Source organism: Cydia strobilella, chromosome Z, assembly GCF_947568885.1.
Source record: "Cydia strobilella chromosome Z, ilCydStro3.1, whole genome shotgun sequence".
Taxonomy (NCBI): Eukaryota; Metazoa; Arthropoda; class Insecta; order Lepidoptera; family Tortricidae; genus Cydia; species Cydia strobilella.
Window position 1 is genome coordinate 35022416 of NC_086068.1, and position 27846 is coordinate 35050261.

General features: G+C 41.4%; 1 protein-coding gene across 1 annotated transcript in view; it reads left to right on the forward strand.

Annotated features, from left to right (window-relative positions):
• Positions 1–27846, forward strand: part of LOC134754179 (probable phospholipid-transporting ATPase IIB) — a 108582-nt gene that overhangs the window by 73141 nt on the left and 7595 nt on the right. The window contains exons 9-15 of the mRNA XM_063690308.1: positions 2845–2960; positions 4969–5106; positions 5784–5957; positions 15453–15623; positions 15868–16053; positions 16363–16549; positions 17023–17198. Of these exons, the coding sequence (XP_063546378.1) occupies positions 2845–2960; positions 4969–5106; positions 5784–5957; positions 15453–15623; positions 15868–16053; positions 16363–16549; positions 17023–17198 (1148 nt within the window). The remainder of the gene's footprint in view (positions 1–2844; positions 2961–4968; positions 5107–5783; positions 5958–15452; positions 15624–15867; positions 16054–16362; positions 16550–17022; positions 17199–27846) is intronic.

A 27846-nucleotide genomic window follows, 5' to 3' on the forward strand; every position in this document is an offset into this window, starting at 1 on the left:
GATGCTCGACGCTAGATGATCGATGCTAGATGATAGATTCTCGAGACTCGATACTCGAGACTCCAGACTCGAGACTCCAGACGAGACTCGAGACCCCAGACTCGATACTTGATTAATAAATCAATAAACATTAAATCGTCATTAAATAATCATTAATTCATCATTAATTAATCATTTAACCATCATTAAATCATCAATCAATCACATGTGACGCAAAGTAATCAAATTTGCATTTGATTACTTTGCGTCACATGTGAATAAACTTTTTTTTAAACAAATCATTTAATTTTTAGTTTGTCAAAGGACTGTCTCATTTCAAACATAAGAGACAATCATACTATTTTTGTCTTACATAAGTACTAGCACCCAAAAGAAAAGGATGAGCAGTTTTTTTTTTTGTTCTTATTTAGTGACAATTTGGTTTGACCAACTATACATAGGAAATGTATCGTCAATGAGCTAAGTACCTATTGTCTAATTTTATTTTATTTTAATTAGATGGCATTCTAAATATGGAGCTTCCTTATAACAGTTATAACTCAAATAGAATTTACAGAAGTTGGTCAGGCTGAGAACAGCACAACGCCAAGCAATTGACTTCATCATCATCTCTTATTCCGTAATATATATGCAAATTTTCTCATAATTGGTACATAGTTAATATTTTTCTATCGGTTCATCAAATTTACTTTTTCTCTTCAACTTATCTTTTACTTCTGGCAAAATACTAAACTAGTTATACTTATGGTATATGTGCTAGATGTCGATGATTGAGATGAAGTCTCAGTTTTAAAGCAAATCACGACATCCATCACATATTACCATATCAAATCATTCATATCACATTTTATGATAGTAAAAGTGGGTTTACATGACCTGATGTCCAGTGGAGCGAGCCCCTCGCTAAGGCCGTGGAAGCGGGGTTACTCCTGACTATCACAACTCTGCTGCATGGGCTGTTAATCATCATGACTCATCATCAGCCACATTTTCCAACAACTTCCTGCTCTTTGGCGCTCAGGGGTACAGCTGTCATCCTCTTCATACGACTCGTCTCTTTTTCGTTTATGAATATGTCTAAAAATATACTGAGTCGCATATATATGGTTAATAGCTAATTAAGAATACTAATTACTCATAATAACTTGTAAACCTTTCGTAAACTGTTACAAATATGATAGTAGTCTTTGTAAACGCATAAACACGATTGGGATTACCGTAATTCCTTACACGCAACCTTACTTACTGAAATTTTCAACTTTCTTCGTCATTTATAAATGTATAAACTTACAAATGATATCATTATTTATATTATAGCCTCTTTTAATTTAAAACTATTGTAAAATTTGTAAACTCACTGTAAACTACTGTTAACACTATATTGGGCATACCCTAATGCAATTTGAGATGTAATTGTCTATTATCTCAAAATAAAAATTGTTTCGACCAAAGCGCTTAAACCGTTTTTGTTTTAGATCAAACTTATGATAGTGAAATAACTTCAAACTTCAAGAAAAGAGCGTACTCCCATCTTAAAGGCCGGCAACGCACTTACAAACCCTCTGGTGTTGCGGGTGTCCATGGGCGGCGGTAATCGCTTACCATCAGGTGATCCGTCTGCTCGTTTCATAAAAAAAAATATCACCAAGAAAGACGAGAAAAAAAGCAAAAAGAAAAAAAAATGTGCATATGTATCAAATTAGAAAGACATTGGTCCTTTCTAATTTCCGGTTACTTAACTTCAAGGGCGCAAGTTTTTTCACCAAGGTTATTCGAGAACCTTGACTAATCCCGCCTTCTGACATGTTAAGGTCAGTTTAATAAAACAATCCGATGATCCAGCAATCTTTGTATTCACGTACACTCCGACATAATCAAGTAACTTAACCTCTAATCATAACGTTTGGCTATTACAATATGACAACTCGATTTGCACTCGTTCGTAGTCTCCCTCGTTCTGCCTCCCAATCGTAGTGCCATTTGCCGCCATCTTGCCTCACCGGAAGCGTTACGATTTAAAATGGTGCGGCCAATCGGGAGGTTGAATCGAAATGTCAAATACTCACTTCCGTTATTAATTAAATGAATATATTTTGATAAACAGTCTTTAACACTGTTTATCAAAATATACAGAAATTTAAAATAGATATTTTAATAATTAATTGTGACTATGAAATGCTAACATTGCTAAATAATAACATCGATTTCGATAATATTATTTTATTCAAATTTCGAACATCTCTGAAAAACAAAGAAATTTGATTTGACCTCTATTCTAATATCAGCCGAGATGACGTTTTATTCGAAATGAAATGTCAATTGCATACAAATTTGACAAATCTCGCTTGTTAGTTGGTATCGAACGATATGACAATCGACCCCCACTCTAGTTTGTCTCTGAATTAAAAAAAAAACTACGGATGCGTGACATGCGTGAAAAAAGTTTTCTTTGCCGCCATTTGACGTGCAGTTTATCTTTTAATTTGTTTGTAAGTAAAAATAATATGTGTATAGATAAAGCAGTGTATGTAACTGTACATAATTAGGCATTAAAACACTCGTGTGATTCTATTATGAAACTCACTACGTTCGTTTCATAAACCCACACTACGTTCGTTTCATAAACCCACACTCGAGTTTTAATGCCTTTCATTATGTAGCAGTCACATAAACTACTATTAGACATGGGAAGCTCTATGATGTCGGAGAGCTGCGGCGGCGCCGTGCCGCAGCAAGAGCTGTGCGACTACCAGGCCTCCAGCCCCGACGAGGTGGCGCTCGTCAAGTGGACCGACCGGGTAACACACTATACCTACCTACATAATTTTGTATACTATTGTTTAGACATGGGAAGCTCTATGATGTCGGAGAGCTGCGGCGGCGCCGTGCCGCAGCAGGAGCTGTGCGACTACCAGGCCTCCAGCCCCGACGAGGTGGCGCTCGTCAAGTGGACCGACCGGGTAACACACTATACCTACATCATTTTGGGGATCAAGACATATATATGTTGTATTTTGTAACATAATCTAGTTAAATGGGTAGAAAATAACAGTAATCATAATAAACTGGAAAATCAACATAATTTTTCACCTCAGTAGTGAGAACATATTAAAGGTTAAAAAGTATTTCGAATTACACAGAATAAACAGAACAAAAAATGTATTATAATACCACACCATACCATACCATACCGTACCATACCATACCACACCATACCACACCGTACCATACCATTACCATACCACACCATACCATACCATACCATACCATACCATACCATACCACTCCATACCATACCACACCATACCATACCATACCATACCACTCCATACCATACCATACCACTCCATACCATACCATACCACACCGTACCATACCATACCACACCATACCATACCATACTACACCATACCATACCATACCACTCCGTACCATACCACTCCATACCATACCACACCATACCATACCATACCATACCATAACATAACACACCATACCATACCTTACCACTCCATACCATACCATACCACACCATACCATACCATACCATACCATACCACACCATACCACTACCATACCATACCACTCCATACCATACTATACCATACCACTGCATATCTTACCATACCATACCATACCGCTCCATATCATTATCATTCCAATTTTTTTTTTTATAAAAGTATGAAGTGGCAGTTCATGGCCTTCACTAAATTAAAAAGCTACTTTGTTTCACTCCCTGGAGTGAGGAAAGTCGCACTTTCCTCACACCAGGGAGTGACGAAAGTACGCTTGTTCGAGCTGCTGAGGTGAAATAGTACATTTCGATGCTAGTGCGGAAAGTATGTCATTACAAGAATGACACGCCGCACGTGTATCGAACGACGTTTTTTAATACAGTTGCGAAAAAATAAGAAAAGCAACAAGTAAGGAATGGAATTCGAAACTTTTATATTATTAATTCTGTGACACTGACATCATTGACATTGACATTATGAAGAGGTGTTTTTCTAGCTTTTATTCGACTAGAATAGATTTTGTTATTATTATTGAACCCACTTCAATGTAAGCTTTTTTTTAAATGCATGTTCTATAAGACAGAATGAATTGTAAATATTAAAACATTGTACTATTATTACCTAAATATCGTTATTTACGATTATTTGTGTATCGTATATTTATAAAAACAATATCGAATGTTGCCTTTGGAAACTTAAAACATTCTTGCAGTAAGAAAATACGCCTCTTCTTTGACAGGCGTTCCGTTCCATTCAGACAACTTATTATGAACGGTTTTTCAACATTAAAAAATAAACATGTTATACGTGTGTTACTTATAATGATGAAGAGGTAAGTAATAAAATATGAAATATGCATATTTTTCGAATTATTACATTAACAGTAGGTTTTTATGTTGATTTCGACGTTTAAAGGAAACTAATATTAACACTCATCAATAAGTAGTCATGAATTGGAACAAATAAAAATTTTAAAAAATTGGAAAAGTAAAAAGCACTAGTTCGCGAAAACCAACTTTTCGCACGCTAAACAGCCACGAAAAGTAGCACTTTTTGAGCAACTGTATTAAAAAAATAATTTTCAAATTATAAAGAAATGTAAGACCTCAAAGTATCAATATTTAAAGTTATTTAAATGTATATCTTAGATGAAGCAGATATGTGACGTCACGGTCGAGTTACCTGCTCTTTATAGTTTAAGCGATTTGTGAAAACACAAATTAAAATATTTAAATAGAAAATAATTTAATTGGTTCTTAGAGTTGTGAAGTACGAGTAGGTAATTTATTTTAAATACCGTCAACGTCCCTATTGTCGCCTGGCTCACTGGTGGCGCCAATATACGGGCAGTTCCATTATGTCGGAAGCTGCCAACCAGGCCGCAACCTCGCCGAAATTAAACATAATTGACTAATATGTATCGTCGTTATTGATAACAACATCATTATTTCAGATGGGTGTATCCCTGTACCGAAGAGATTTTAGCAGCATCGCTTTGAAGCTGCGAGCAACCAACGAGATCATGCAGTTCTCCATACTGCAAATTTTCCATTTCACCAGTGAAAGCAAGATGATGGGTATTATTGTCCAGGTGTGTACTCGAAACTCGCCCGTAAAGTTTTTATACATTTGAATTTCTATCTTAATACAGACATTATAAAATCTTAAAAAGTTAAAACACGCCACCTTATAGTTAAGTAGATGCCTGATGTATTTATAGATAAACAGGATGCACTTTATTGCCCACCTCAATAAATGCAGTTTTAGAAAAACAAACAATTTATTAAAGATAGAGGCAAGCAACGGGCAGTTTTAGCGCTAAAGAGCGATCTCTTTAATGTATAAACGGACAAATGCGTGTCGGGCAACGCATAATGGAAGGCTCCGTACATTTATACAATATAAAAAAGCCTACCTTCCCTTTTAGTAAAAAGATATTTGGAAGATTTTTGGAAAAAACTAATTCATTTCTAAACCTATAATCTTCAAATAAGAATCACGAAGAAGAAGAGTGACCATGCAGATAATTAACAAGTTAAAATAACTAATATTAAAAAATAACTACACCATTATTTTTTTAAATGCTAAATAACTAATCGAATTTAAACTATTGTGAGACATACTAACATTAAATAATTTCACGGTTTAGACTCTCTTGTTTTAAATTATTTAATGCTAAATAACTAGCTGTCAATCAAAACATATGAGGTAGATTTTGTGAAATTACTTATCAAAATACATGTTTGATATATATGTAATGTTGATTAGGAGGAAGTATCGGGCGAGATAAGGTACTACGTGAAAGGCGCAGACGTGGCTCTCGCGCCCCTCCTGGAGTCTTCCTGGCTCGATGAGGAGTGCAAGCGGCTGGCGGCCGAGGGCCTGAGGACTCTGGTCTTCGCCAAGAAAATTCTCACTAACAACGAGTATTTGGAATTTGAGGTAAACGTTAGGTTATATATTTGAGGTAAACGTTAGGTTATATATCTGAGGTAAACGTTAGGTTATGTTTGAGGTGAACGGTAGGTTATATATTTGAGGTAAACGGTAGCTTATATATTTGAGGTAAGCGTTAGGTTATTTATTTGAGGTAAACGTTAGGTTATATATTTGAGGTGAACGGTAGGTTATATGGGGCATTTTCTATGAAAAGGGACCTTATTGTCAATGGCGCTTACGCCGCACATCGTCGCGCGGGATAGTATTTATATCGTAGCATCGTTTATAATGGCGTAAGCGCCATCGACAATAAGGTCCCTTTTTATAGAAAATACCACATATATTTGAGGTATTGTATTGTAGTTCGGGCGATTTTCCGCAACTCGACGACTGGCGCCTATTTTGCGTGACATGGGGGTGGGCTAGTCCTGCCAGCCCAGCTCCTCGAGGAAACCTATCAAACCTTTGATGTTGAGTAGGACCTCGGGGAGGTCTCTCGGGGATCCGAGATGTTTTGCCCTGTATGGGGCCACTCCGCTGCACTCCAGCACCACGTGAGAGGCTGTTTCTTCTGTCTCCATGCATCCTCTGCATAGGGGACTGTCTGTGACACCTGTTATAAAAAGATGTTTGTTAAATAGTCCATGACCTGTTATGACACTGGTTACCATGCTCAGTCGGGTCTTTCCTAATCGAAGGAGCACCCTTGTGAGCTTTCCGTTGATGCCAGGCATGGCTTGTTTGGCCTGTCTGCATCCAGTCTGGTTTAGCCAATGTTCTGTGTGTAGTTTCCCTGTACGTGCCAGCAGCATTGAGCGTACCTTGCTAAACGGTATCGGGAGGATCGGTTCTGGGCCAATCGCTCCCGCACTCGATCCTTGCCTGGCAAGCTCGTCCGCAGCATCGTTACCCCGGGATCCGCTGTGTCCTTTGATCCATTGTAGGGTGATCTTATTGTTATGACATACCTCCATTAGTCGTTCGTGGCATTCGTGTATAAGTTTGGATGTGACTATATGGCTTTTTAGAGCCATCAAGACTGCTCTACTGTCGGAGAGTATGCGGATGGAGGATCCTACTACCTTCCTTGCAGTGATGGCAGCCGCCGCGTTTATGATGCCCATGCACTCAGCCTGGAATACCGAGTTATGGGCTCCTAGCGGAGTGGTAATTGACATGTTCAGGTCTTCTGAGAAGGTTCCAGAGCCCGATCCGCTGTCTGTTTTGGACCCATCAGTGAAGATTCTGAGCTCCCGAGGATTGAGTCCTTCGTAATTGTCGTCCTCGTATAACTGTATTTTGTACCTTTTGTCGAAGATAGCTTGTTTATGAATCCGATCCGTGCCCGAATTGAGCGCTGGAAATTCGTCATATACCTTATCCAGGCAAGTTGTGTGAAGAGCTCCTATGATGTTGGACCATATATTAAGGGCTCGCAGCCTTACCGCTGAGAGACTGGCCTCTTGTTGTATGTGTAGGTGCAGCGGTGGAAGGCTTAACATGACCTCCATGGCTGCAGTCGGTGTGGACCTCGTACAGCCAGTGGTGGCCGCGCATGCGAGCCTTTGGAGTCTTTGTAGCTTGTCTCGTACGTTGCCTAGGTTTGTTCTTGGCCACCAAACCAGAGCACCGTAACAGAGTAAGGGGCGGATTATTGTCTTATAGAGCCAGAGAGTAATTTTTGGGTTGAGTCCCCACCTCTTACCAATCATCCTTCTGCATTGCCAGAAGACAATTCCCGCCTTGTCTATACGTTTGTTGATGTGATTGTTCCAGTTGAGTTTACTGTCGAGAGTTAGCCCTAAGTACTTAACTTCATCGGTCAGCTGTAGCTCGGTTTGGAAAAGTGTGGGTCTGGTAAAGTTGCCAAGCGCTCTTTTATTGGTGAACATTACCATTTCTGTTTTGGTGGGGTTGACTGATAGGTCGAATTCTCTACACCAGCGTTCTACAATCCGTAGAGCAGCCTGGGTGAGATCGCAGACTGTACTGGCAAATTTACCTGATATTAATATTGCCAGATCATCAGCGTAGCCTATTGTGTAGAAGTGTTCCTCGTTCAGTTTGGTTATAAGGTTGTTGACTACTAGGTTCCACAGCAGAGGTGACAGGACTCCCCCTTGAGGGCATCCTCGCACCGCCGCCACGGCCTGCGGTTCACCTGCATACCTTATAGTTCTTTTGTTTAGCATGTTCATAATCCACTTTGTTAGTCCGGGTTCCGCGCCGTGGCTATCCAAGGCATTCCCTATGCTGGTAAAGTGGGTCTTGTCGAAAGCGCCCTCGATGTCAATGAAGGTGCCAAGGCACAGTTCTTTGGCATGGATGGCTCTTTCAATGCGGCTGACGACCATGTGTAGTGCCGATTCTGTGGATTTACCTGAGCTGTACGCGTGCTGGTTGTTGTGCATCGGTGTGTTCTTTAGCGTTCGATCCCTCAAATCCCTGTCGCACAGTTTTTCCAGTGTTTTCAGCAGGAATGATGTGAGACTGATGGGCCTGAAGGATTTAGCCGCCGTGTAGTCATTCTTACCTGGTTTTGGTATGAATATCACGTTCACATCCCTTCATCTCCTGGGCACGTACCCCCAGGCTAGGCATGCTGCCATGATGTTGGTCAGGGTTTCCTGGATGAGCTCTAGACCCCACTGTAGGAGAGCAGGGAAGATCCCATCCGGACCAGCCGCCTTGAAGGGATGGAAACTGTTTATAGCCCACCTGAGTTTCTCAGCGGTGACGACTCTGTGCGCCATTTGCCAGTTGTTGTCTGCTGTACTGTATACCTCATCCTGCTGATCTTCATCGGCGAGACTTACGCATCCTGGAAAGTGAGTTTCCAGGAGAAGGCGTTGGGTCTCTGCAGGGGAAGATGTGTACGTGCCATCGGGTTTCCGGAGTGAGCCCAATTGTGATGCGTACGCTAATGTTTTCCTTACACGGTTGGCGTGGTCTAGTGTTTCGATGCTGCTGCAGAAGTTCCTCCATGATAAGGATCTCCAGTACCGCAGTCTTTTTTTGTAATTGGCCTTGGCTTCATAGTAGTTGTCCCAGTCTACCTCGGCCGTTGTGTTCATGGCCCTGTTGAAGAGTCTCCTGGTTTTCCGTCGGAGTCTCTCCAGTTCTGGACCCCACCACTTGTGTCCCGTTATGGCAGTCCTTGCCGGTGGTTTTAAGGGACACGCCTTGTGGTAGCTGTCTACGAGGGCATCGGTTAAGATGTTTACCTGCTGTTCCATTTCAGTCGGTTCCCGGAAGTCGTCCCTCGGAGGAAGCAGGTCGAGGCTTTCACCTAGGACCTTCCTGAAGGTGGCTCGGTCCGTTTTCCTGGGATTCCTTCGGGCGGTTGGTGTGTCACTAGATGCTAGTAGATTGAAGCGAATCCATCTATGGTCTGAGCAAGAGGCCTCCTGGGACAAGGGCCATCCCATGACTAGTTCACTGACCTCCTCCGAAGCCAGAGTCAGGTCAATAATCGTCCTGCATCGTTTGTTTACGAATGTTGGTTCGGCACCTACATTTAAAATGTTTAGATTAGTAGTCACAAGATATTCAACAAGTGTCTTACCTCTGTTGTTACTGGTCTCCATTCCCCACAGCGGGTGGTGTGCGTTGGAGTCGGCCCCGATGATTAATGCGAGGCCCGCTCTCTCGCAGTGGCTGACCAGTCGTTGTAGTTCGGCGGGCGGCGGCTCGTCCTCTCCGGGCATGTACGCCGAGGCGAGGACTAGGTCGCGACAGCCTGTTGGCAGTGGAACTTGTAGTTTAATCGCACACAGGTCTCTGGAACAGAACTCTGGAATAGAGCTTAGCGGGCCGAAGCCCACCCAAACTTCCCCCTGTCTCCCGCTCGGGGAGGTCATCACACCACACCACTATATTTGAGGTAAACGTTGGGTTATATATTTGAGATAAACGGTAGGTTATATATTTTGGTAGTCTCCGTTTCTGCTTGGGCAGAAGTGCTTTCTTAATTATGGCTCCTCTCTACAGGTCGAATCTCATCTGATTCTATTGATAAAAAGAAAAATAACTGATATGGGGGTTCGCGAGGTCTACAACTCACAGAGTCTTTACTTTACTAGTATTAGACATGGTTGAGATTATTATACTCTTTATTTATTTTTCTCCTCATGTTAGGTTATTTTATAATATGGATATAAAAATAAAATACAAAAACACGTACAAAAACAATACAAAATACATATAAACATATTATAAAAAACCTAACCTAGGGTAGCCGCCAGCAGCGGGGCAGGGCCCAAGCTGCCGGTGGTCAGGGCCGCAGAGAGAGGAACCGGCGGACTATCCGCGCCGTGTCCAAGATCACCGCCTTCTGCATCTGACCCTTGATCCAACCACCTAGCGAGAGTCTCTCAAATTGTTGGTCGAGACTCTTCGCTATGAGACCGTTCGCTGAAACGACTATCGGGACAATGATCGTCGAATCAACATCCCACATGGTGGTTATCTCTTGAGCCAAGTCTAGGTACTTACTGGACTTGTCCTTCTCGGCTTTCACGAGATTCTCATCATGGGGGATGGTGATGTCGACGAGCACGGCCCGGCGTTGCGATCGATCTATTATCACAATGTCAGGCTTATTGGCTACAATAGTCCTGTCAGTGATGATAGATCGATCCCAATAGAGCGTGGCACGACCATTCTCGAGAACTGGCACAGGTAAATACTTGTAGTACGGTACTTCGCGGTCCACAAGGCCATATAGAAGAGCAAGCTGCTGGTGAATAATCCTGGCTACGAGATTATATCTGTGCAAGTACTCGCCGTTAGCAAGATGAGAACAACCGGAAATGATATGCCTGAGTGACTCTCCGGGACGGCGGCATGCCCGACAAATGTCGACCGTACCTTCCTTCAGGATATATTTCCGATAGTTGTTCGTCATCATAACTTCGTCCGCAATTACACAGGCAAAACCCTCGGTTTCTCCGAAGAGGTCCCCGAATCGTAACCAGTTCACCGACGCGAGCAGGTCTGCATCGGGTCCCGTGAGGGCCTTGTAGAACCGCCCGTGTAGCTGCTTATCCTTCCATACCGCCTTGCGGTCCGCAGTACTTTGTACCACAGGTTTGTGCCAGTTCTCGTTTGCCAAGGAGAGCGGCGTGAGTTTCCTGTCTACTGCCACCACATCACAATGTATCCCACACGTATCGACACCAAACTCCATTCTGATAGCGGTACTGAAAACTTCTGTGGTTTTCAGTAGCACCATCAAGTTTTGGTTATTTGGCGCAAATAGTTTGAGGTCATCCATGTACAGAAGGTGAGAAATGACTTCACCCTCTCTCCGAAGCCGGCAACCTAACCATGAATCCTTCAGCAGGGTGCTGAGGGGATTCAGTGCTAGGCAGAACTTAAAGGGACTCAAACTGTCACCCTATAATATTCCTCGCTCGATCCTTATAAAGTCCTGCGGGCCAGGCAGGGCGGTCATCCCCACCTCCTGGTTGACGAAGGACTGTGATCCACTGCCTCATACATGCGCTTAGGAAGGATATTAAAGCTGCATCAAGTTTATACAGCTCCAATACCCTTCTCAGCCATGAGTGAGGCACCGAATCATAGGCCTTCTTATAGTCAATCCAGGCGGCCGAGAGCCCCCCCCCCCCCCCCCGTTCCGCCTAACTTGTTGGCATATGGTCATGTCTATGAGGAGGAGCTCTTTAGTACCACGGGTCACTTTCTTATCTTTACTAGTCCGTAAATGTGGCTCTAGTAAAGCATTTAGGGTTCCCGCTAGCGCTAGATTGCGTCTATTTATAGGCAGACGTGGTAATCGTGGCCTAGAATTGGTTGTGGCGCGATCCGGCGACGTGGCGAGCAGATCTCGCACCGAGGCGGAGGCTGCGCGAGCAGAGAGAGAGCTTCCAGGCGAAGCCGATCAAGTGTCGCATCATCCAAACGCTTTAGCCGCTGAATGACGCGCACCTGATCCGATAATCGTTGCTCCGACACGGTGATGGTGGGTTCAAGAACCTGAAACAGCAGTATTCTTGAACGATACGCGGATAGCTTTGTTCCCCCCTCTGTAGCCCCATAATAGCCGCATGACATTCTCATTAATGGATTGAGACCATTTCATGCGACGCACTATACCACCGGCAGCGGGAGCCGTGGGCGGGGCAGGATGTCCCGCAGGCCCCAAGCGTGCCGGCAGCGGTGGCCGCCCTCGTCGCGCAGGTGGTCGTGGCGGCGGTGGCGGTGGCGGCGACAGCCCGCTCTCTCACTGGACCTGTCTGTGTCAGGCGCCGTTGCAAAGCCTGACGACGATGTGGACGAGGAACTGGACGAGGCGGGCGGGGGTGGTGGTCGTGCGCTTGTCGAATCCGCTGCACGTGTTCGACTCCTCGTAGTCATTACGTTATTTACTGTTATACGTTTATATATCGTGTTACATTACCATTTATGTCATGCAAATGTCACGTCAGTGGCGTGAGTATTTGCGTCCTATGCATTTCAGCCGCATTTCTTTCACAATTCCACATATTACGTAGATTCCACATGCACTTGATGGTAAAATATACAATAGATTTGCAATAAAAACGTATAAAAATATATTGAAAGCAATAAAAAATTTACGTGACGTCTGTCATTGTCGAGCGGTTTTTTTTATTATTATTTGTCTGTCTTTCCATATCTCGGGACCATGGGATCCCGGGCCTTTGGGAGGCGTGCGTGGGGCCGAAGCCAACAGCGCAGAGGCCCTTTAAGACATATTAATCTAAAAGCAAGGGATACACGTGGCGGATACCATCCCCGAGCGCACAATGTGATACATCCGGAGATGGTCCCCGCCAGGTGCAAAGACTATTGCAGTGCAGCACTTTTGTGCTGCGATGGGAACTAAGGTCATAGGCTATTGATATGCAAGTTGGATAGACTGGATAATGGGTTATGGGAGGAGACTAGCGGACACCTGCCGTGACAATCAGTCTCAAAATTATGAAAGACAGGTGGTGACTCGCCAACTCATTTAGTGGGCCCTACAACGGCCGCACGCACAGTGCGACAATAGGGCAACACTTCAGAGCGGCTGTGAGGTTGTCGAGAGGTGAGTCTGCGGTAGCCAGTTCCCGGTAATCCGTTCAGCAGGCCGCCGGCATTATGACATTTTACACTTCCAACCTGGAGCATAGGTCCCGCTCTTGCGACTCCACTCTGGCCGGCCAGTCAAGGCAAGCACAGAGGCGAGGGCCAGATGAAAGGGCCCTCTGAAATAGGGGTCCGCGGTGTCGCCACTCACCGTCAGCTCGCCACAAGCTGCCCCCGCGGGGTTATTATTATTATTATTTATTCAGGATAACAATAAACATTGTGTCTGAATTTCTACTATAAATAACTTAACCTAATTAAAAATTTACATTAAATAGTTAAAATTAAATATTATATAATAATCCATGCTCATTATTTTAATTAATTACATACATTTCATTTTCAACTTATTCATTAGCGACATATTATTACAATTACAAGTGCGAATACAATTAATATAAATAATGTCATATATGTCTATCGTATACAAAACTAGCATAACTAACTAATATCTTGTATCGTCATCCAATAAATATTCCTCTACTGAATAGAAGGATTTCTTTAATAGATAAGCTTTTAAATTATTTTTGAACAAGTTGGCATTTGTGAGCGACTTCAAATCAATTGGCAATTTGTTAAACAGGACAATAGCCTGGTAACCTGCTGAGTGCTTAAATACCTTGAGATTTGATCTGACAGTCAGTGGCAAGTCCTTTCTTCTTGAAGCTAGACGAGCTTCCCGTTGCTCTATGTTTTCAATCTCGTTTAAGGACTTTCTACGTTCTACGTTCCTACAGGACGTTAGCTGCGATATTCGTGCTATTACTCTAATAGCCCTTTTCTGGGCCACAAAAGCCGAATGACAATTGTATTGGTAGCTGTTGCCCCAGAACTTAACGCTATGTCTTAATCTCGATTCGACTAACGCATAGTAAACCATAATGAGTTGGGCCAATTTTATTTCGTCTCTTAGGCTTTTGAGTGCGTAGCAGGCTGAACGTATTGAACCTACCACTGCAGATAGCTCATATTTCCAATTTAAGTTAGAGTCTATAAATACGCCAAGAAATTTCACAGACTGCACTTGCTGGATGTTGGATCCATTAGATAAAAAATGCAGCCTATCTTTACTATTAGCGGTTGTTGTAAACAGCAGGGTATTTGTTTTATTGCTGTTTAGTTTTAATTTATTGGTACTTACTGAACCAGGTATGAAAAAGTTCCAATGCCTTATTTACTCTATCGTTGAGTTGTGTGACGTTATCAGCAGATTTTACCGCAGTGGTGTCATCAGCAAAAATCACTAACTGGCTATTCGGGAGTTGACTGTTCATGTAGTCAATTAAATCGTTGGTCAAAAGGATGAAAAAGATTGGACCCAAGATGGAGTCCTGGGGTACACCCCTTGTAAGTCTTGTCATCTATATTGTTGGATCTATGAGTCGTTTCTTTGTTATCAAGAGTCCATTTTATTTCAACAAATTGATTCCTGTTCTGAAGGTAAGATCGAAACAAAGCTAATACGTTGCCTCTGACACCATAGAATTCGAGTTTATCCAGCAGGATGTTATGGTCCACTGGGTCAAATGCAGAGCTTAGGTCCAGAAACAAGCCCGCAACCTTTTTTTTAGTATTCAATTGATGAACTATGTCCCCAATCAGAGTACCAATCGCTTCCTTAGTACCCCTGCTTTTTTTGATAAGCAAACTGCCTTGCAGATAGTATTTTGTTTAGGTATAGGTGTTTAGTTAACCTATCCTTTATAATTCTTTCCAGTAATTTGGATGGTGTTGGCAGTATAGAAATTGGCCTGTAATTTTTAGGATCCGATTTGGAACCTTTTTTATGGACCGGTATTACCTTTGCCACTTTAAACTGATCTGGGAAGGTACCAGTGTCTAGACATTGATTAAAAAATGGGCTAGTGGTTCAGCAAGAATATCAATATTATCTTTAAAAATGGCAATAGGTAATTCATCATATCCGCAAGAAGTTTTAGGTTTAAGCTGTTTAACGATAAAATTAATTTCTGCCGGATAAACCCTGTCAAATGGCATGTCTCTATCTACTTTAGGGCTGTGGGAATTCAATAGAGACATAGCATGATATGAAGCATCCGTTGTATCACTTTTTTGTGTAAATTGTTCTACAAAAATAGCACATACACTCTCAGGGTCCTTTTCCGTTTTCCGTTTCTGTTTTTAAAATTAGGTTCTCTTTCGAACTTTCTGCAGCCTTGTTTCTGGACTTCTGCTAGAAGATGTTTAGGTACGATTTGTAGTAATAAAATAAGGTGTTGTATTCCAAAAATTAAACGAACTGTTTTACTGCAGCTAAAACACATATTCAAAAACAAAATCCTTCTTACTGCTTGTAATATTTAAGCTGTGCACTCTTACAATCTTCAGGGTATCCTATGCATTAAATAAGACTGTTATCCGCAGAGTGAATACAAAGAGGCGAGACTGAGCGTGACCAACCGCTCCGAGAAGACCATGGCGGCGATGTCGAAGCTGCAGTGCGGGCTGCAGCTGCTGGGGCTCACCGGCGTGGAGGACCGGCTCGCCGACCACGTGCCTGAGACCATGGCCATGCTGCGCGCCGCCGGGATCAAGGTCACATCACCACCTTAACCTCACCCGGGCACCCGGGGGCCACGGAACGCACGCTTCGATACATTTAACTAAAGCATGCCGGTCGGCGTCACGAAACTTGACGCTTCTTATAAACGCCGGTATTATTTCTAAACATCGTTAGACTCCGTCTGTTTTGTGAGAACCTTCAGTCTCTAACATAAATGCCGCCTTTTTTTACAATTACTTAGTGCATTAAGTAGTAGGACATACTATTTATGTGCAGATCTGGATGTTGACCGGCGACAAACTGGAGACGGCGTTGTGCATCGCGCGCTCGCTGCACCTCGGCAGTGGCAGCAGATGGTTCGTGGCGCCGGAGTGCAGCTCGCGCCGCGACGCGCACGCGCTGCTGCGCGGGCTCGCCGCCGCCGCCGACCAGGACCTTATCATCGAGGGCGAGACGCTCGAGGTCACTGCACTATACATACACTATACATACTACGCTCACGGCCGGAGATGGTGCTGACATTGTTTCCTCACGCCAACACACCACCAGTGACAAGAGCATGCCAATCTAACCTGATGCCGCGGAGTGATCTAAACTGTAATCGATTGGTCTAGTTTTAGTCTAGTTACGATTTTCTATTAAGAATTCCTGCTGTAAATAGGTACATTCGTGATTGTTTTTATTTATATTGTTTGTGGTGACAAGTTTTGATATTGCGGGCGGCTAGAGAGAGGTTAGTGTACGTTTTTAAGCAAAGTGTCGTTGGTGCAGATGTGCCTGCAGTGCTACGAGGAGGAGCTGGTGGAGGTGCTGTGCGGGTGCTCGGGCGTGGTGGTGGCGCGCTGCTCGCCCACGCAGAAGGCGCGCGTGGCGCAGCTGCTGCGCGCGCGCGGTCGGCTCGTGGCGGCCGTGGGCGACGGCGGCAATGACGTGGCCATGATACAAGAGGCCGACATCGGTAACACATTTTTTCCGCGATCAAGCGCGTCGAAGTACGAAAGTAAAGGCACGCCAAGTGCTGTCTTCATCGTTTTTTTGTTAAATTGACTAAAGAAAAAATACGTCTCCAGTATTATATGATAACCTAACTGACGGAGTAGTTGTAATTTTTTAGGATACTAGCATACTGTCACTGTCAGATTATAACAGGGTAGTTGACATTTTTTTTAATGGTATCAGTCGATCAGGTTTGTTTTGAGGATCAAATGACTCTATGGGACCCATTGTCTTAAAGCAATACAAAAGTCACAAATGATGGTCAAAGTCTGGCTTCGCCACTATACTGAGCAAACGATGTTTCCAATTTATTGTGATAAATTGCTGAATTTCTATCTACATGTGTCAAGTACCTTATTGTCTGTTTGACTGTCAACTCAACTTGAATAGACCAAAGTGTGTTGTGTTGACTAGTTTCCCCATGTACATGTACAGGCGTAGGCATCGAGGGCGCGGAGGGGCGCGCCGCGTCGCTGGCAGGCGACGTGAGCGTGCGCGCGTTCTCCAGCCTGTCGCGGCTGCTGCTGGTGCACGGCCGGCGCGCCGTCATGCGCTCCGCCGCGCTGTCGCTCTTCATCGTACACCGAGGGCTCATCGTCTCCACCATGCAGGTCAGTGCCACTGCCACTGCCACTGCCGCTGCCATGCCACCATTGCGAACCCGCCCTATAAGGTCCTCCGCTAAATCATGCGTACACCCGCGCATGATTTAGCGGAGGACCTTATACTACCCACTAGCCATCAGATATATCGGAGGTCGGGGCTAGGTGCTCCGTGCTCACAAATATCTGAACACGCACTCTAGCGCCTTGACAATAAAGCCGTGTTCACATATTTGTGAGCACCTCGGCCGCTTCCATATATCTCATGGCAACCGTTCATACTTGGCACATGTCTATATTGAAAATTAGACACCAACTCTGTGCAACATCGCATGCTTTAGCAAAATGCGTAAAATGCCTGCTAAAGGAACAACCCAATATTACAGTCACTGCTCAGGCAGGGTGTGCGCTAGCTGGTGCGGTTGCACGCGAGGTTGCAGGCACACCCGAAAGGCTTAACGAAAAATAGTATGAGCAAAGCTAACCGGCGCGAACGGATTTTACCTATAATGGCACACGCGTGCGTGCGCCCGCCTTCACATTTGGATATTATTATTTAACTATTTATTAAGAGCAAGCGCTTGATCTATTTAATACTAGAGTGATTCTCAAAAAAGTGGGATCGGTAGGTTAAAGTTAACCAACAATTTTTTTTTGTACTTTTTTCACTTTTAAGAATGAAAAATATTTTCTAATATTTCAAGTACCCCAAATTTCGAAGAGGCACCGAAATGTTAATAAAAATGAAGAAGTTATGGCAAGTCGAAGTTTTAAGATACAGGTTAAAGTTAAACTACACAGGTTACTAGGGAAATGTAGCAGAAAAAGTGAGTTTTAATTTAAAGTATATATGACCAAACTTTTTAAAATAGGATATTGTGGGTAGATCTGATATTTGTGATATACGCATGTACCTAAGTAAAGTACGAGTCAGTCTCAGCCCGAACTAGGTGATTGATTTACATCCTTCAATGGCGCAGCCGGTAGGGCAGGAAGTAAAAATTCAATATTTACGGAAGCTAAAATTAAATATTTCTTTAAAGACGTTATCTTGAATTGCATAATTCCACTTTGGGTGTATATAAAGCCCTACCATCATCGTTAAACGTTGGCATAGGCTTATTTAACGGCCGCTTCCGTAACAGCAAACTTCTGTCATTCAAAAATGCATAGCCGCAAAAAGAGGTTCCTAAGGGATAGGGCGCCACCGTCTTGAGTCCTGTGTCAAGCGCGCTAGTGCTACTGTGTCAGATATGGACACGGCTAAAAAGACGAATCACATCAAATTATCGCTTGCTACCTAAAACTTCGGCACGCTCACCGGACTCGCAAGGTAGTCCAGGGTGAGGGTGACCGACTGATCGTGGAGTTCTTGCAGGAGGCTCGTTGGAAGGGCAGCAGATCTCGATACATTGAGATTACAGAAGCCGAAATACCGTGGGGACACTGGATGGCGGCGGGAGAGCGAAAAACGCCACGGGATATTCACAAGTCATCATCATCTCCTAGCCGATTTCGGCCACAGCGACTGCGTTTTACCACTGAGAGCGTCGCTGGTGCGCTCTCAGGTGACTGACATAGGCAATTTTTGCAGCGAATGTGCGACCACACTCTCTGCAGGTCAGCACCCCTCCGACATAATTGTAACGTAATATGGCCACAGGTGGTCTGGCCTTTAGCTCGTCGCGCTTAGCGTCGAGTTCTGTGCGCCGCCTAGCTTCAAACTGACGCACCTGCGTCTACACAATATGCCTCCAACGTGGACGGTCACTGGCTAGGCTCTCCCATGTCGTTGGCTCTATATCAGCACTCTTCATATGCCGCTTCAACACATCTTTGAACCGCAAGAACTGGCCGCCTTGCTTGCGCTTTCCATCTTGCAGTTCGCAGTAGAATATAATAGAATAGAACATTTTTATTCAACATCACATGAAATGGCAGAGTTAACAGATAGCGTAGTACATTTTTTACAGATAAACCTTAAATTTAGACTTAAAAAACTAAGAAATCGAGTTGCACATATCAGAGAGAAATATTCATGCGTGTTAAATAGGAGCTTGCCTCAGCATAATGTTGCAGTGTATTTACTACAACGCTGGTTTTCAGGCAGACCCTTGATACATTATCCCTTACTCGCTGTTAGTCAAAAACTAAATGGCTTAGAATTATGTTAACATGTATGTATGAGTGTAAACTATGTTTTAGAATTTGGACAGAGTAATTGATGGTATAGTGTGTAAGCTGAATTTAATAGTTACATATGTATTAAAGGAAGTATATGAGCTTATGATAGATAGAGTGCAAAAATACTTAATATAGATAAAAATAAATAAAGACATAAGGTGCATAGATATAATCATTTTAAATATGACGGCGTGGGTCTAGTACCAAGAGGTAGGTAGCGAGTTTTGTATTGCTAAAAGATATTGTTTAAACCGCAATTTAAAACTACTTATTGTATTTAAGTTTTTGAGGGGTGGAGGTATATTATTCCAGCATTTCGTTGCTGTATATTTGAAGCTACCTCGAAATGCAGCATTATGGTGACGTGGTAATACCAACTCGTCACAAACCGATCTAATGCCATACAAGCTCGACCTGCTTGCGCGCCAAGTGAACTTATATATCGAACAGATACTCTGGCTCTGATGTTTTAAAAACTCCAAACAACAAAGATGACAGGTGCAGTTCTCTGCGAAATGCCATTTTGAGAATACCTGCTGAGTTCAAATAAGGTGTCACATGCTCTCGTGGCGGAATTCCGAAGCAATAACGAGCACATGCATTCTGCACTCTCTGCACTATACGATCAGTGCGGGCTAGTAAACGTGGACCGTAGACTATGTCCGCATAATCAAATTTAGAAAGTACTAAAGAATTACAAAGTTTGATTCGCAGAAATTCCGAATTCGATATAGTATTGTGTCTATAAAATGCGTTTCTTGTAATTTCCGCAATATGCCCCTCGAAACGCAAAGATTCATCCATTATTAATCCCAGATTGCGTGCCTCCGATACACGTTCTACTTCTTCTCCCGAGATAATAACTGCTGGTTTATGGTGTTCGATCCGCTTAAGTTGATTTTTAGAGCCAAATACCATAACTTTAGATTTACTTGGATTTAACACCAAGCAGTTGGACTCTGACCAGGCTGTAATAATTTCTAAATCTTCATTTAGTTTCGCAACAGCGTGTCCTGTATTATTTGGATTAAATGAGATGTAGATTTGAATATCATCAGCATAAAGGTGGAACTTACAATGCTTTATGGAGTCACGGACATCTGTGGTATAGAGAATAAAAAGCAGTGGACCCAAGATAGAGCCCTGAGGTACCCCTCTGGAGACAGCAGATGGCTTTGACTTTGCGCATAACCCTCTATCATTCTGAAGTTTAACGATCTGCGAACGACCACTAAGATAACTGCAAACCATGCAACTGTCTGTGACTCAAAACCGTAGTATTTCATTTTGGATAATAACAATCGAGTGTTAATGGCATCAAAGGCACGAGAATAGTCAAGAAGAGCCATTATCGTGCCCTGACCTATATTTTGTGCAGATAAGATGTTGTCAATCACATCCATAAGTGCTGTCGTGGTGCTACGGGACTTGCGAAAACCTGATTGCAGGGCAGGAAGTATTTTGCTTTTTTCAAGAAAAGCTGATAGTTGCATATATACCACCCGTTCTAGTATTTTGGATAAACACGGAAGAATACTTATAGGTCTCAAATCTTTAAGCATAGTAACATTACTTTTTTTAGGAAGTGGCGTGACTAATGCCATCTTCCAAGCATCAGGAAAAATCGAGGAGGAAATAGACTTGTTTATTATGGAAGTTATGGCACCTAGAGAATGGGGAAGGGTAAGAAGCAACATGTCCAAAGATATACCGTCATGTCCCAGAGCAGCAGACTTTAATGACTTTATTATTTTAAGTATAAGGTTTTCTCCCACTGGCTCCAATCTAAATGTGGAGGCATGGAAACGATCAGTTTCAAATTTAGTGAGATATGCTTGTGATGCTACTGTGTTGCCTCCAACTTCTAGAAAATGTGCGTTAATTGAATTAGGGTCACATAAATTGGCAGGTATTTCTGATTTATGCGAGTTATTGGTTATCCTGACAGTACGTTTAAGGTTGTTCCAGAGAGCTCGAGAGTTGCTAGCATTGCGATTAATATTTTGATTGAAATATGCCCGAGTTTCATTAAATAAGGCTTTATTGACGCAGCCCTTCAGGTCAAGATAATATTTTTTATGTTCGTCTACACCAGACGCTTTATTTCTATTATGTGCTTCGTCGCGTAAACGCATAATTTCTTTAATCGTATGAGTTATCCATAGATAGCTTTTCTCTCTAATAACGATTTCTTTCTGAGGCGCATATGCATCGAACAAATTTAAAACTGTGCAATTTAAGGCATTGACCATGTCGTTGACGGTTAATAAGGAACATATATTTTCCCATTTGATGGTCTCGGCTGATCGATTGAATAAAACTAGATCAATATCCTTAATTGGCCTAAAAGTTATCTTCTGCGGTACTGGTTTACCCCTTTTAACATTTAATTCGCAAGATAAGAGCGCGTGATGACTCAGGGTAGGAATATAATCTACTATAGGTACAGTATTTAAAACGAGGCTGTTACTACATATAACGTCTATTAAAGTACTACTATTATTAGTAAAATGCGTAGGCGCGTCGACATGTTTCAAATTAAAATAGGTAAAAAATTGTATGAGTTTGGAGGAGTTACTGTCGTTATTTAATAGATTTATATTAAAGTCACCCATTAACAAAATATGATCGTAATTAGAAAATGAGCAAATAGTGTCGGTCATTGCGTCTATAAAAACATCAATATTTAACCAAGGCGGCCGGTACGCTGTGCCGATCAACAAAATCAAACCGTTAATTCGTAACTGTTCTATGCCCAGGTCATGGGGGTGGGGACAGCGCCGAGCAGTATTAACGCCGTTCCTCACATAGAAACCGACGCTGCCACCGCGCGAGCGCACGGACCGCGGCCGTGGAATGTGACGCAGGCGATAGTTGGGTACCACCGGCGCCCTCTTCTCCTCCCCCTCATGAAGCCAAGATTCATTGATAGCTATTATGTCAATGTTACGTTGTTCAACAGCAATTATAAATTCATTGTGACTAGTTCCGAGACAACCTGCATTAAGGAATCCCAATTTAAATTTTTTTTGCTTACCTGCGCCCTTGCCTCATTAAGGTGGATGTCTAGGGATGTCCTGCCGACTAGCCACCAAAAGATGGCGTGATTGTGCACAAATTGTGGATTATCACTATTTCTCTCAAAACCCAAACGATTTTCAAAGATGTTTTGATATACGCACAAACAATAAAAAATATTACGTCTAAATCGACATATGTTTCCACTGAACAGTGTCTCATTTCATCAAAAACCGGTAAAAACTGCAAAATATTGCAATTTCTTGCATTTACGCACACTACCATAACTACTGTCATTCCGCAGTGTCAGTCTTGTGACCATTACGCCAAAATAGACTAGAGGTCGCTAGTTCAGAAGATGGCTTTTCTTATTACTCTCATTAGCTGACAAGGGACAACAGTGTAAACTAGATGGCGCGGTGTAGGAGATGAATTTTTCAGCAAGATTAATTTATGGTAAAGGCGCATTCAGACGAACTGAATTTAGCACCAGAATGGGCGGATTGTCTATGGTCACGGAAGGTAGCTCGTAGCGTGCGTTTACGTACCTAGGCGTTTGCTTGGTCTGATTCCAGCTACCTACATTCCAAATTATAAAATTTCAAAGGTTACGTATAAGTGAATAATAAGTATACTTTCTACAATGCGTTTTTTCACGCCGCAAAAGAGCATATATGCGTCAGTAAAATTGCCAAAAGAGCTTTTTCAAAAAAAAAATTAAGAGCATCACAACATCTTTTTGGGTTCTTCCAGCTCTGAATCACTAGCATATTCAACCCTGATATTTAAAAAATGTTCCAAAAATATGTGGCTTTACAAAAGGGTCCTGATGCTTCAAGTGCAATAAGGTCCTTTCCGCACTTAAACTATCGTGAGACGTATTTCAAAAGGCGACTAAAAATAATAGTGAGTAAAAACCGTGCTGATAAATATTTTGAAGGTCCTTTCCATCTGAAATTCTGTTAAAAAGTCCTTATTACACATGAAGCATAAGAACCCTTTTCTAATAGAAAGCCACATTCGTATGGAAATTGTAGTTTCCACTTGTAAAAATAACATAATTTACTTACAGACTAAAACGTGACGTAATGGAACGGACATTTTGGGACATTTTTTTTTAATTGACGAGATTCTAAGTAGAATGAGCCCAAGAAAGTCCAGACTTGTAAGAATCAGGTTTTCAATACCTATTTATTTATTTTAGAACTTGCTCAAAAACTTGCGCTGAGAGATATCGCATTCAATAGGTATTTTTATCGATCTACTTAATTTCGTTATTCGTTTCATGGACAAAAAGTTGAATTTCAATGCAGAACGAAAATATTCATGTTTTACGGGAAAGTACCTAATGCAAGCTTTAGCTATTTTTTGAAACACAATACCATACCTTTTCCGCCTGGTACCTAAAGAACGAAATGAAAAAACATTTAAAAATTTCAAAAATATTTATTACCAAAAAGTAATAGGTATGTATAGTCGCCATCAGATATATCGGAGCGGCCGAGACTCTCACAAAAATCTGAACACGCCTCTATTGTCAAGGCGTTAGAGTGCGTGTTCAGATATTTTTGAGCACCTCGGGCGCGCCGATATATCTGATGGGGACTGTACATCACAAGTTCAAAAATCCAAAATTAAGTTAATAACTTGTATAGGAGGAATTCGCTCTTTCATACTTGATAAACATTGTAACTGCACCGCTAGGCAGTAGGCACGCCTGTAAGAACATATACGAGTATTATTATTTTATGTTATGTATGACTAAGCAGACCAAGTAGTTTCAGCCAGTTGACAGATTAAAACTTTTGGTAAATGTTAGTTTGTCTACAACTAAGTACCACAAATTCAAACATTAAAAATAAACTAAAAAATAACATAAATTAGCTAAATTTTCATATCAAAATTTTAACTGTTTCTAATTTGGACATTTTTTTCCGTCTCGCCGTAATTTAATTACTCATACCTATAGTCGTAATTACGATGAGTTGACACTTGAGGTTTACGTTAGAGACTCCGTGAAGACCGTGAACGCGAACGCATTCCTTATCTATCGCAATTCACACCAATACATTACAACTGCAAAAGTGAAGATATTGCAATAACTGTAGGTTTTCTATGACTTGATAAAAACTAATGTTGAGCTTATGAGCGTTTTCACATTGTTCGATCCGATATCGGATGTAGGATCCCAGCTAAATCCTATCCAGTATCAATAGTGTCCTAGGGTCAACTTACGGTAATGTACTAAAAAGCCACAAATACTAAAACATTTACTATGGAGAAATAGTGAAATTTTATTCACAGTTTTTTATCTATCCTACAGTATCTGTCAGTCCTACAGTAATGTCTTCATACAGTATTAACAGGACTGAGTGGCGATATAGAAAACTGTGAGTAAAATTTCACGTTTTCTCCATAGTAAATGTATGGAAAAAATGGAGTTTATTTATTTATTTGTGTGCGCTTCGCGTTCGCGTGCTGCTCGCCTAAGTAGTACGCTGCGTAAGGGTTCCTAGTTGACTACGGAACCCTAAAAGCATCCGTATGTTACAGCCATTTTACTCGGAATGTCCATCTAAATACACTTTCATCCAAATCGGTTTCAGCAAATCAAATTTGACGATATACCGATATTACCGATAGCAGCGCCACATACCGGGTATCCAATTGTTTTTTCGAACCATCCATGTACCTATACTAAAGGGGCCCACTGACTATCAGTCCGCCGGACGATATAGGCCTGTCAGTTAGAACAAAAATTTGACAGTTCCGAACAACTGACAGGCCGATATCGTCCGGCGGACTGATAGTCCTTGGTCCTGGGCCCCTTATAACTTTCCCCAGAATGTAACAAACACTTTTCTGAAAACCACATCAAAATCGGTCAGCCAAACGCGAGGTAATAGCGAACAAACATACATACATACAAACATGCGGGTCAAACTGAGAACCTCCTTTTTTTAAGGCGGTTAAAAATTAGCAAACTCAAAATTGACGCTTCCAAAAAAATATAATTATCACTTCGATTATAGCACAATCGGAATATGACTAACCTCGAAATCTCTAGAACAGTCCTGAAATTTGGTATTGTAACTTAGATATAAATAGTTGTAAATATGAAATACTGTGTTTGACATGTAAAACTATGTTTGGACTAGTTAGGAGGTAAACGTATCAAAAGTCCCCGCCCGTAACCCTGGTGCCGGTTCATTTATGGTATCAACATTGACACCATTCCTAAGTAAAAACTAAATTTAAAAAAATACTTTTTTTTAACTCCTCTTCACACTTAAACCGCTGAACCGATTTCGTTGAAATTTGGTATAGAGATAGTTTGAGTCTCGGGACAGTACATAGGATAGTTTTAATAACCAAAATCAACTTTTGAGGGTGTGAAAAGTGGGGTGGCAGATGGTATGATTTAGATTCAGATTTATTTATTTAAGGATAAAAATTACACTATAAATTTGCATCAATGTCAAAATTATGCTTATCTTCTTATCATGATCGTCAAACATTACATACTAAAAAATATAAAATATAAATATAATAGTATATGTGGGGGATCAATAACCGCTGAACCAATTTAAATAATATTTGGGATGGTCTAAATGTTTGATTTAGTTGAAAATGATACCAATCATGACTTCAAACCTAAACTTAAACAGTATTAACCTCAGGAATTCAACTTCGGCGAAGAAGCTGAATTTCCCTCACACCAAATTTCACACCTTCAAAGTATGATTTTTAAGATAAAAACTTTCTTGTGTCCTGTCTCGGGACTTAAAACATCTCTACAAATTTCAACTAAACCGATTTAGCGGTTTGTGAAGAGGAGTTAAAAAAAAGGAATTTGTTTAAAGTTTATATGTTTTTACTTCGGAATGGTGTGAATGTGATAACATAAATGAATTTGGCACTCCCGATTAATACGAAAACGATACCAAACATGGCCTAGTAGCTTCATTGATGTAGATATCAAGATAAAATTTAGAGCCCCAAATAAACTTTCAATAGAGAATATCTCGAAGCGAAGACTATTCACGATATCAAAAAAAATGACTGAATTAAACTTGTAGCTAATTTAATCAGCTTTCGTTTTGTTTAAGTAGTCATGTCGCTAAGACGCAAGGTGTCCAAGATATGTGAAAAACCGAAAAACATAACCTCCAAACCACCCTCTCCCCCCCGGCACCAGGGTTACGGATGGGGACTTTTGATATGTTCATCTCCTAACTAGTCCAAACAAAGTTACTTAGTCAAAAATTGTATTCCTAGCATTTCCCTCTATACCTTCTTATTGCTTGGCTTACGGAAAAAATACATCTTGTTATAGAAAATATATACCCTTTCAGGGGATATTCTTTTAGGGGTCATACGTTAATTACATCACACGTTTAAGGGGGAGGGGGAAAAGAAGAAAATGTGACATGTTGTGACAAGGGGGAGAGGAGTCACTTTAACTTGTACAGTACAGTTAAATAACAAGTTTTTGGAACGATAATCGTTTTTATTCTTTTAATTTTCTTTTCTAATCAGTAGACCCCGTTATCTTGTCGCACTGACATTTCTTTTTAGTAGAGCGTGAATGTTTTTTTATCGACTATCTCAATATCGAGGTTTATATAATGCAAAAAGTATATGCTCAATCTTAATGATTTTTTTTGATCTCACACAATCGGGTTCGCCAATCAGTCCTGTTACGTTTAAGGACCATAATACTGAATGAAGACATTACTGTAGGACTGATGGGCGAGATAGAAAACTGTGAATAAAATTTCACGTTTTCTCCATAGTAAATGTGTGAAAAAAGTTTTATTTAATTTGTGGCTTTTTAATACATTACCGTAAGTTTACCCCTAGGAAACTATTGATAGTGGCTAGGAATGGAATCGATTGGCATAAAAAATAAAATGTGAAAAATAAAAGTTATTTTCATACAAATTGTATGGGAAAAGTTTTCCTCGGCTTGTGGCTTTTCTAGCCGTTTATTTTTTTTTGGTCCCATAGAAAGTTTTGATCCTGGATAGGAATGGGATCGATTGGCACCAAAAAAAAGTTTGTCAAAAATTACCTTTTTCTCTCAACCTGTATGTATTTTCCAAAATCTGTAAACGCCATCATGTCAGTGCCACAAGATAACGGGGTCTACTAATCAGTTTTGGTTTTAAAATTGCTAACACATCTTTTGTCAAAAATATTTTGATAAAATATTAATAATACTTAATTCGATTTGCCGATTTTGTTGAAAAAATGTGATGTCACACCAGTGGGGAGGGGTTTGCCAAATGTGACAAGGAGGGAGAGGGGAAAAAAACCTAGAATTTTGTGTGACGTCATTAAGAAAATATGATTTTACTTTCAGCATTCTCTCAAGTCGGCTGTATTGTTTTTTCTTTAATAAAACAAGTGTAAACAGGTTGTGAAAGGCAAGAGGAATCTACCGATACGTCAT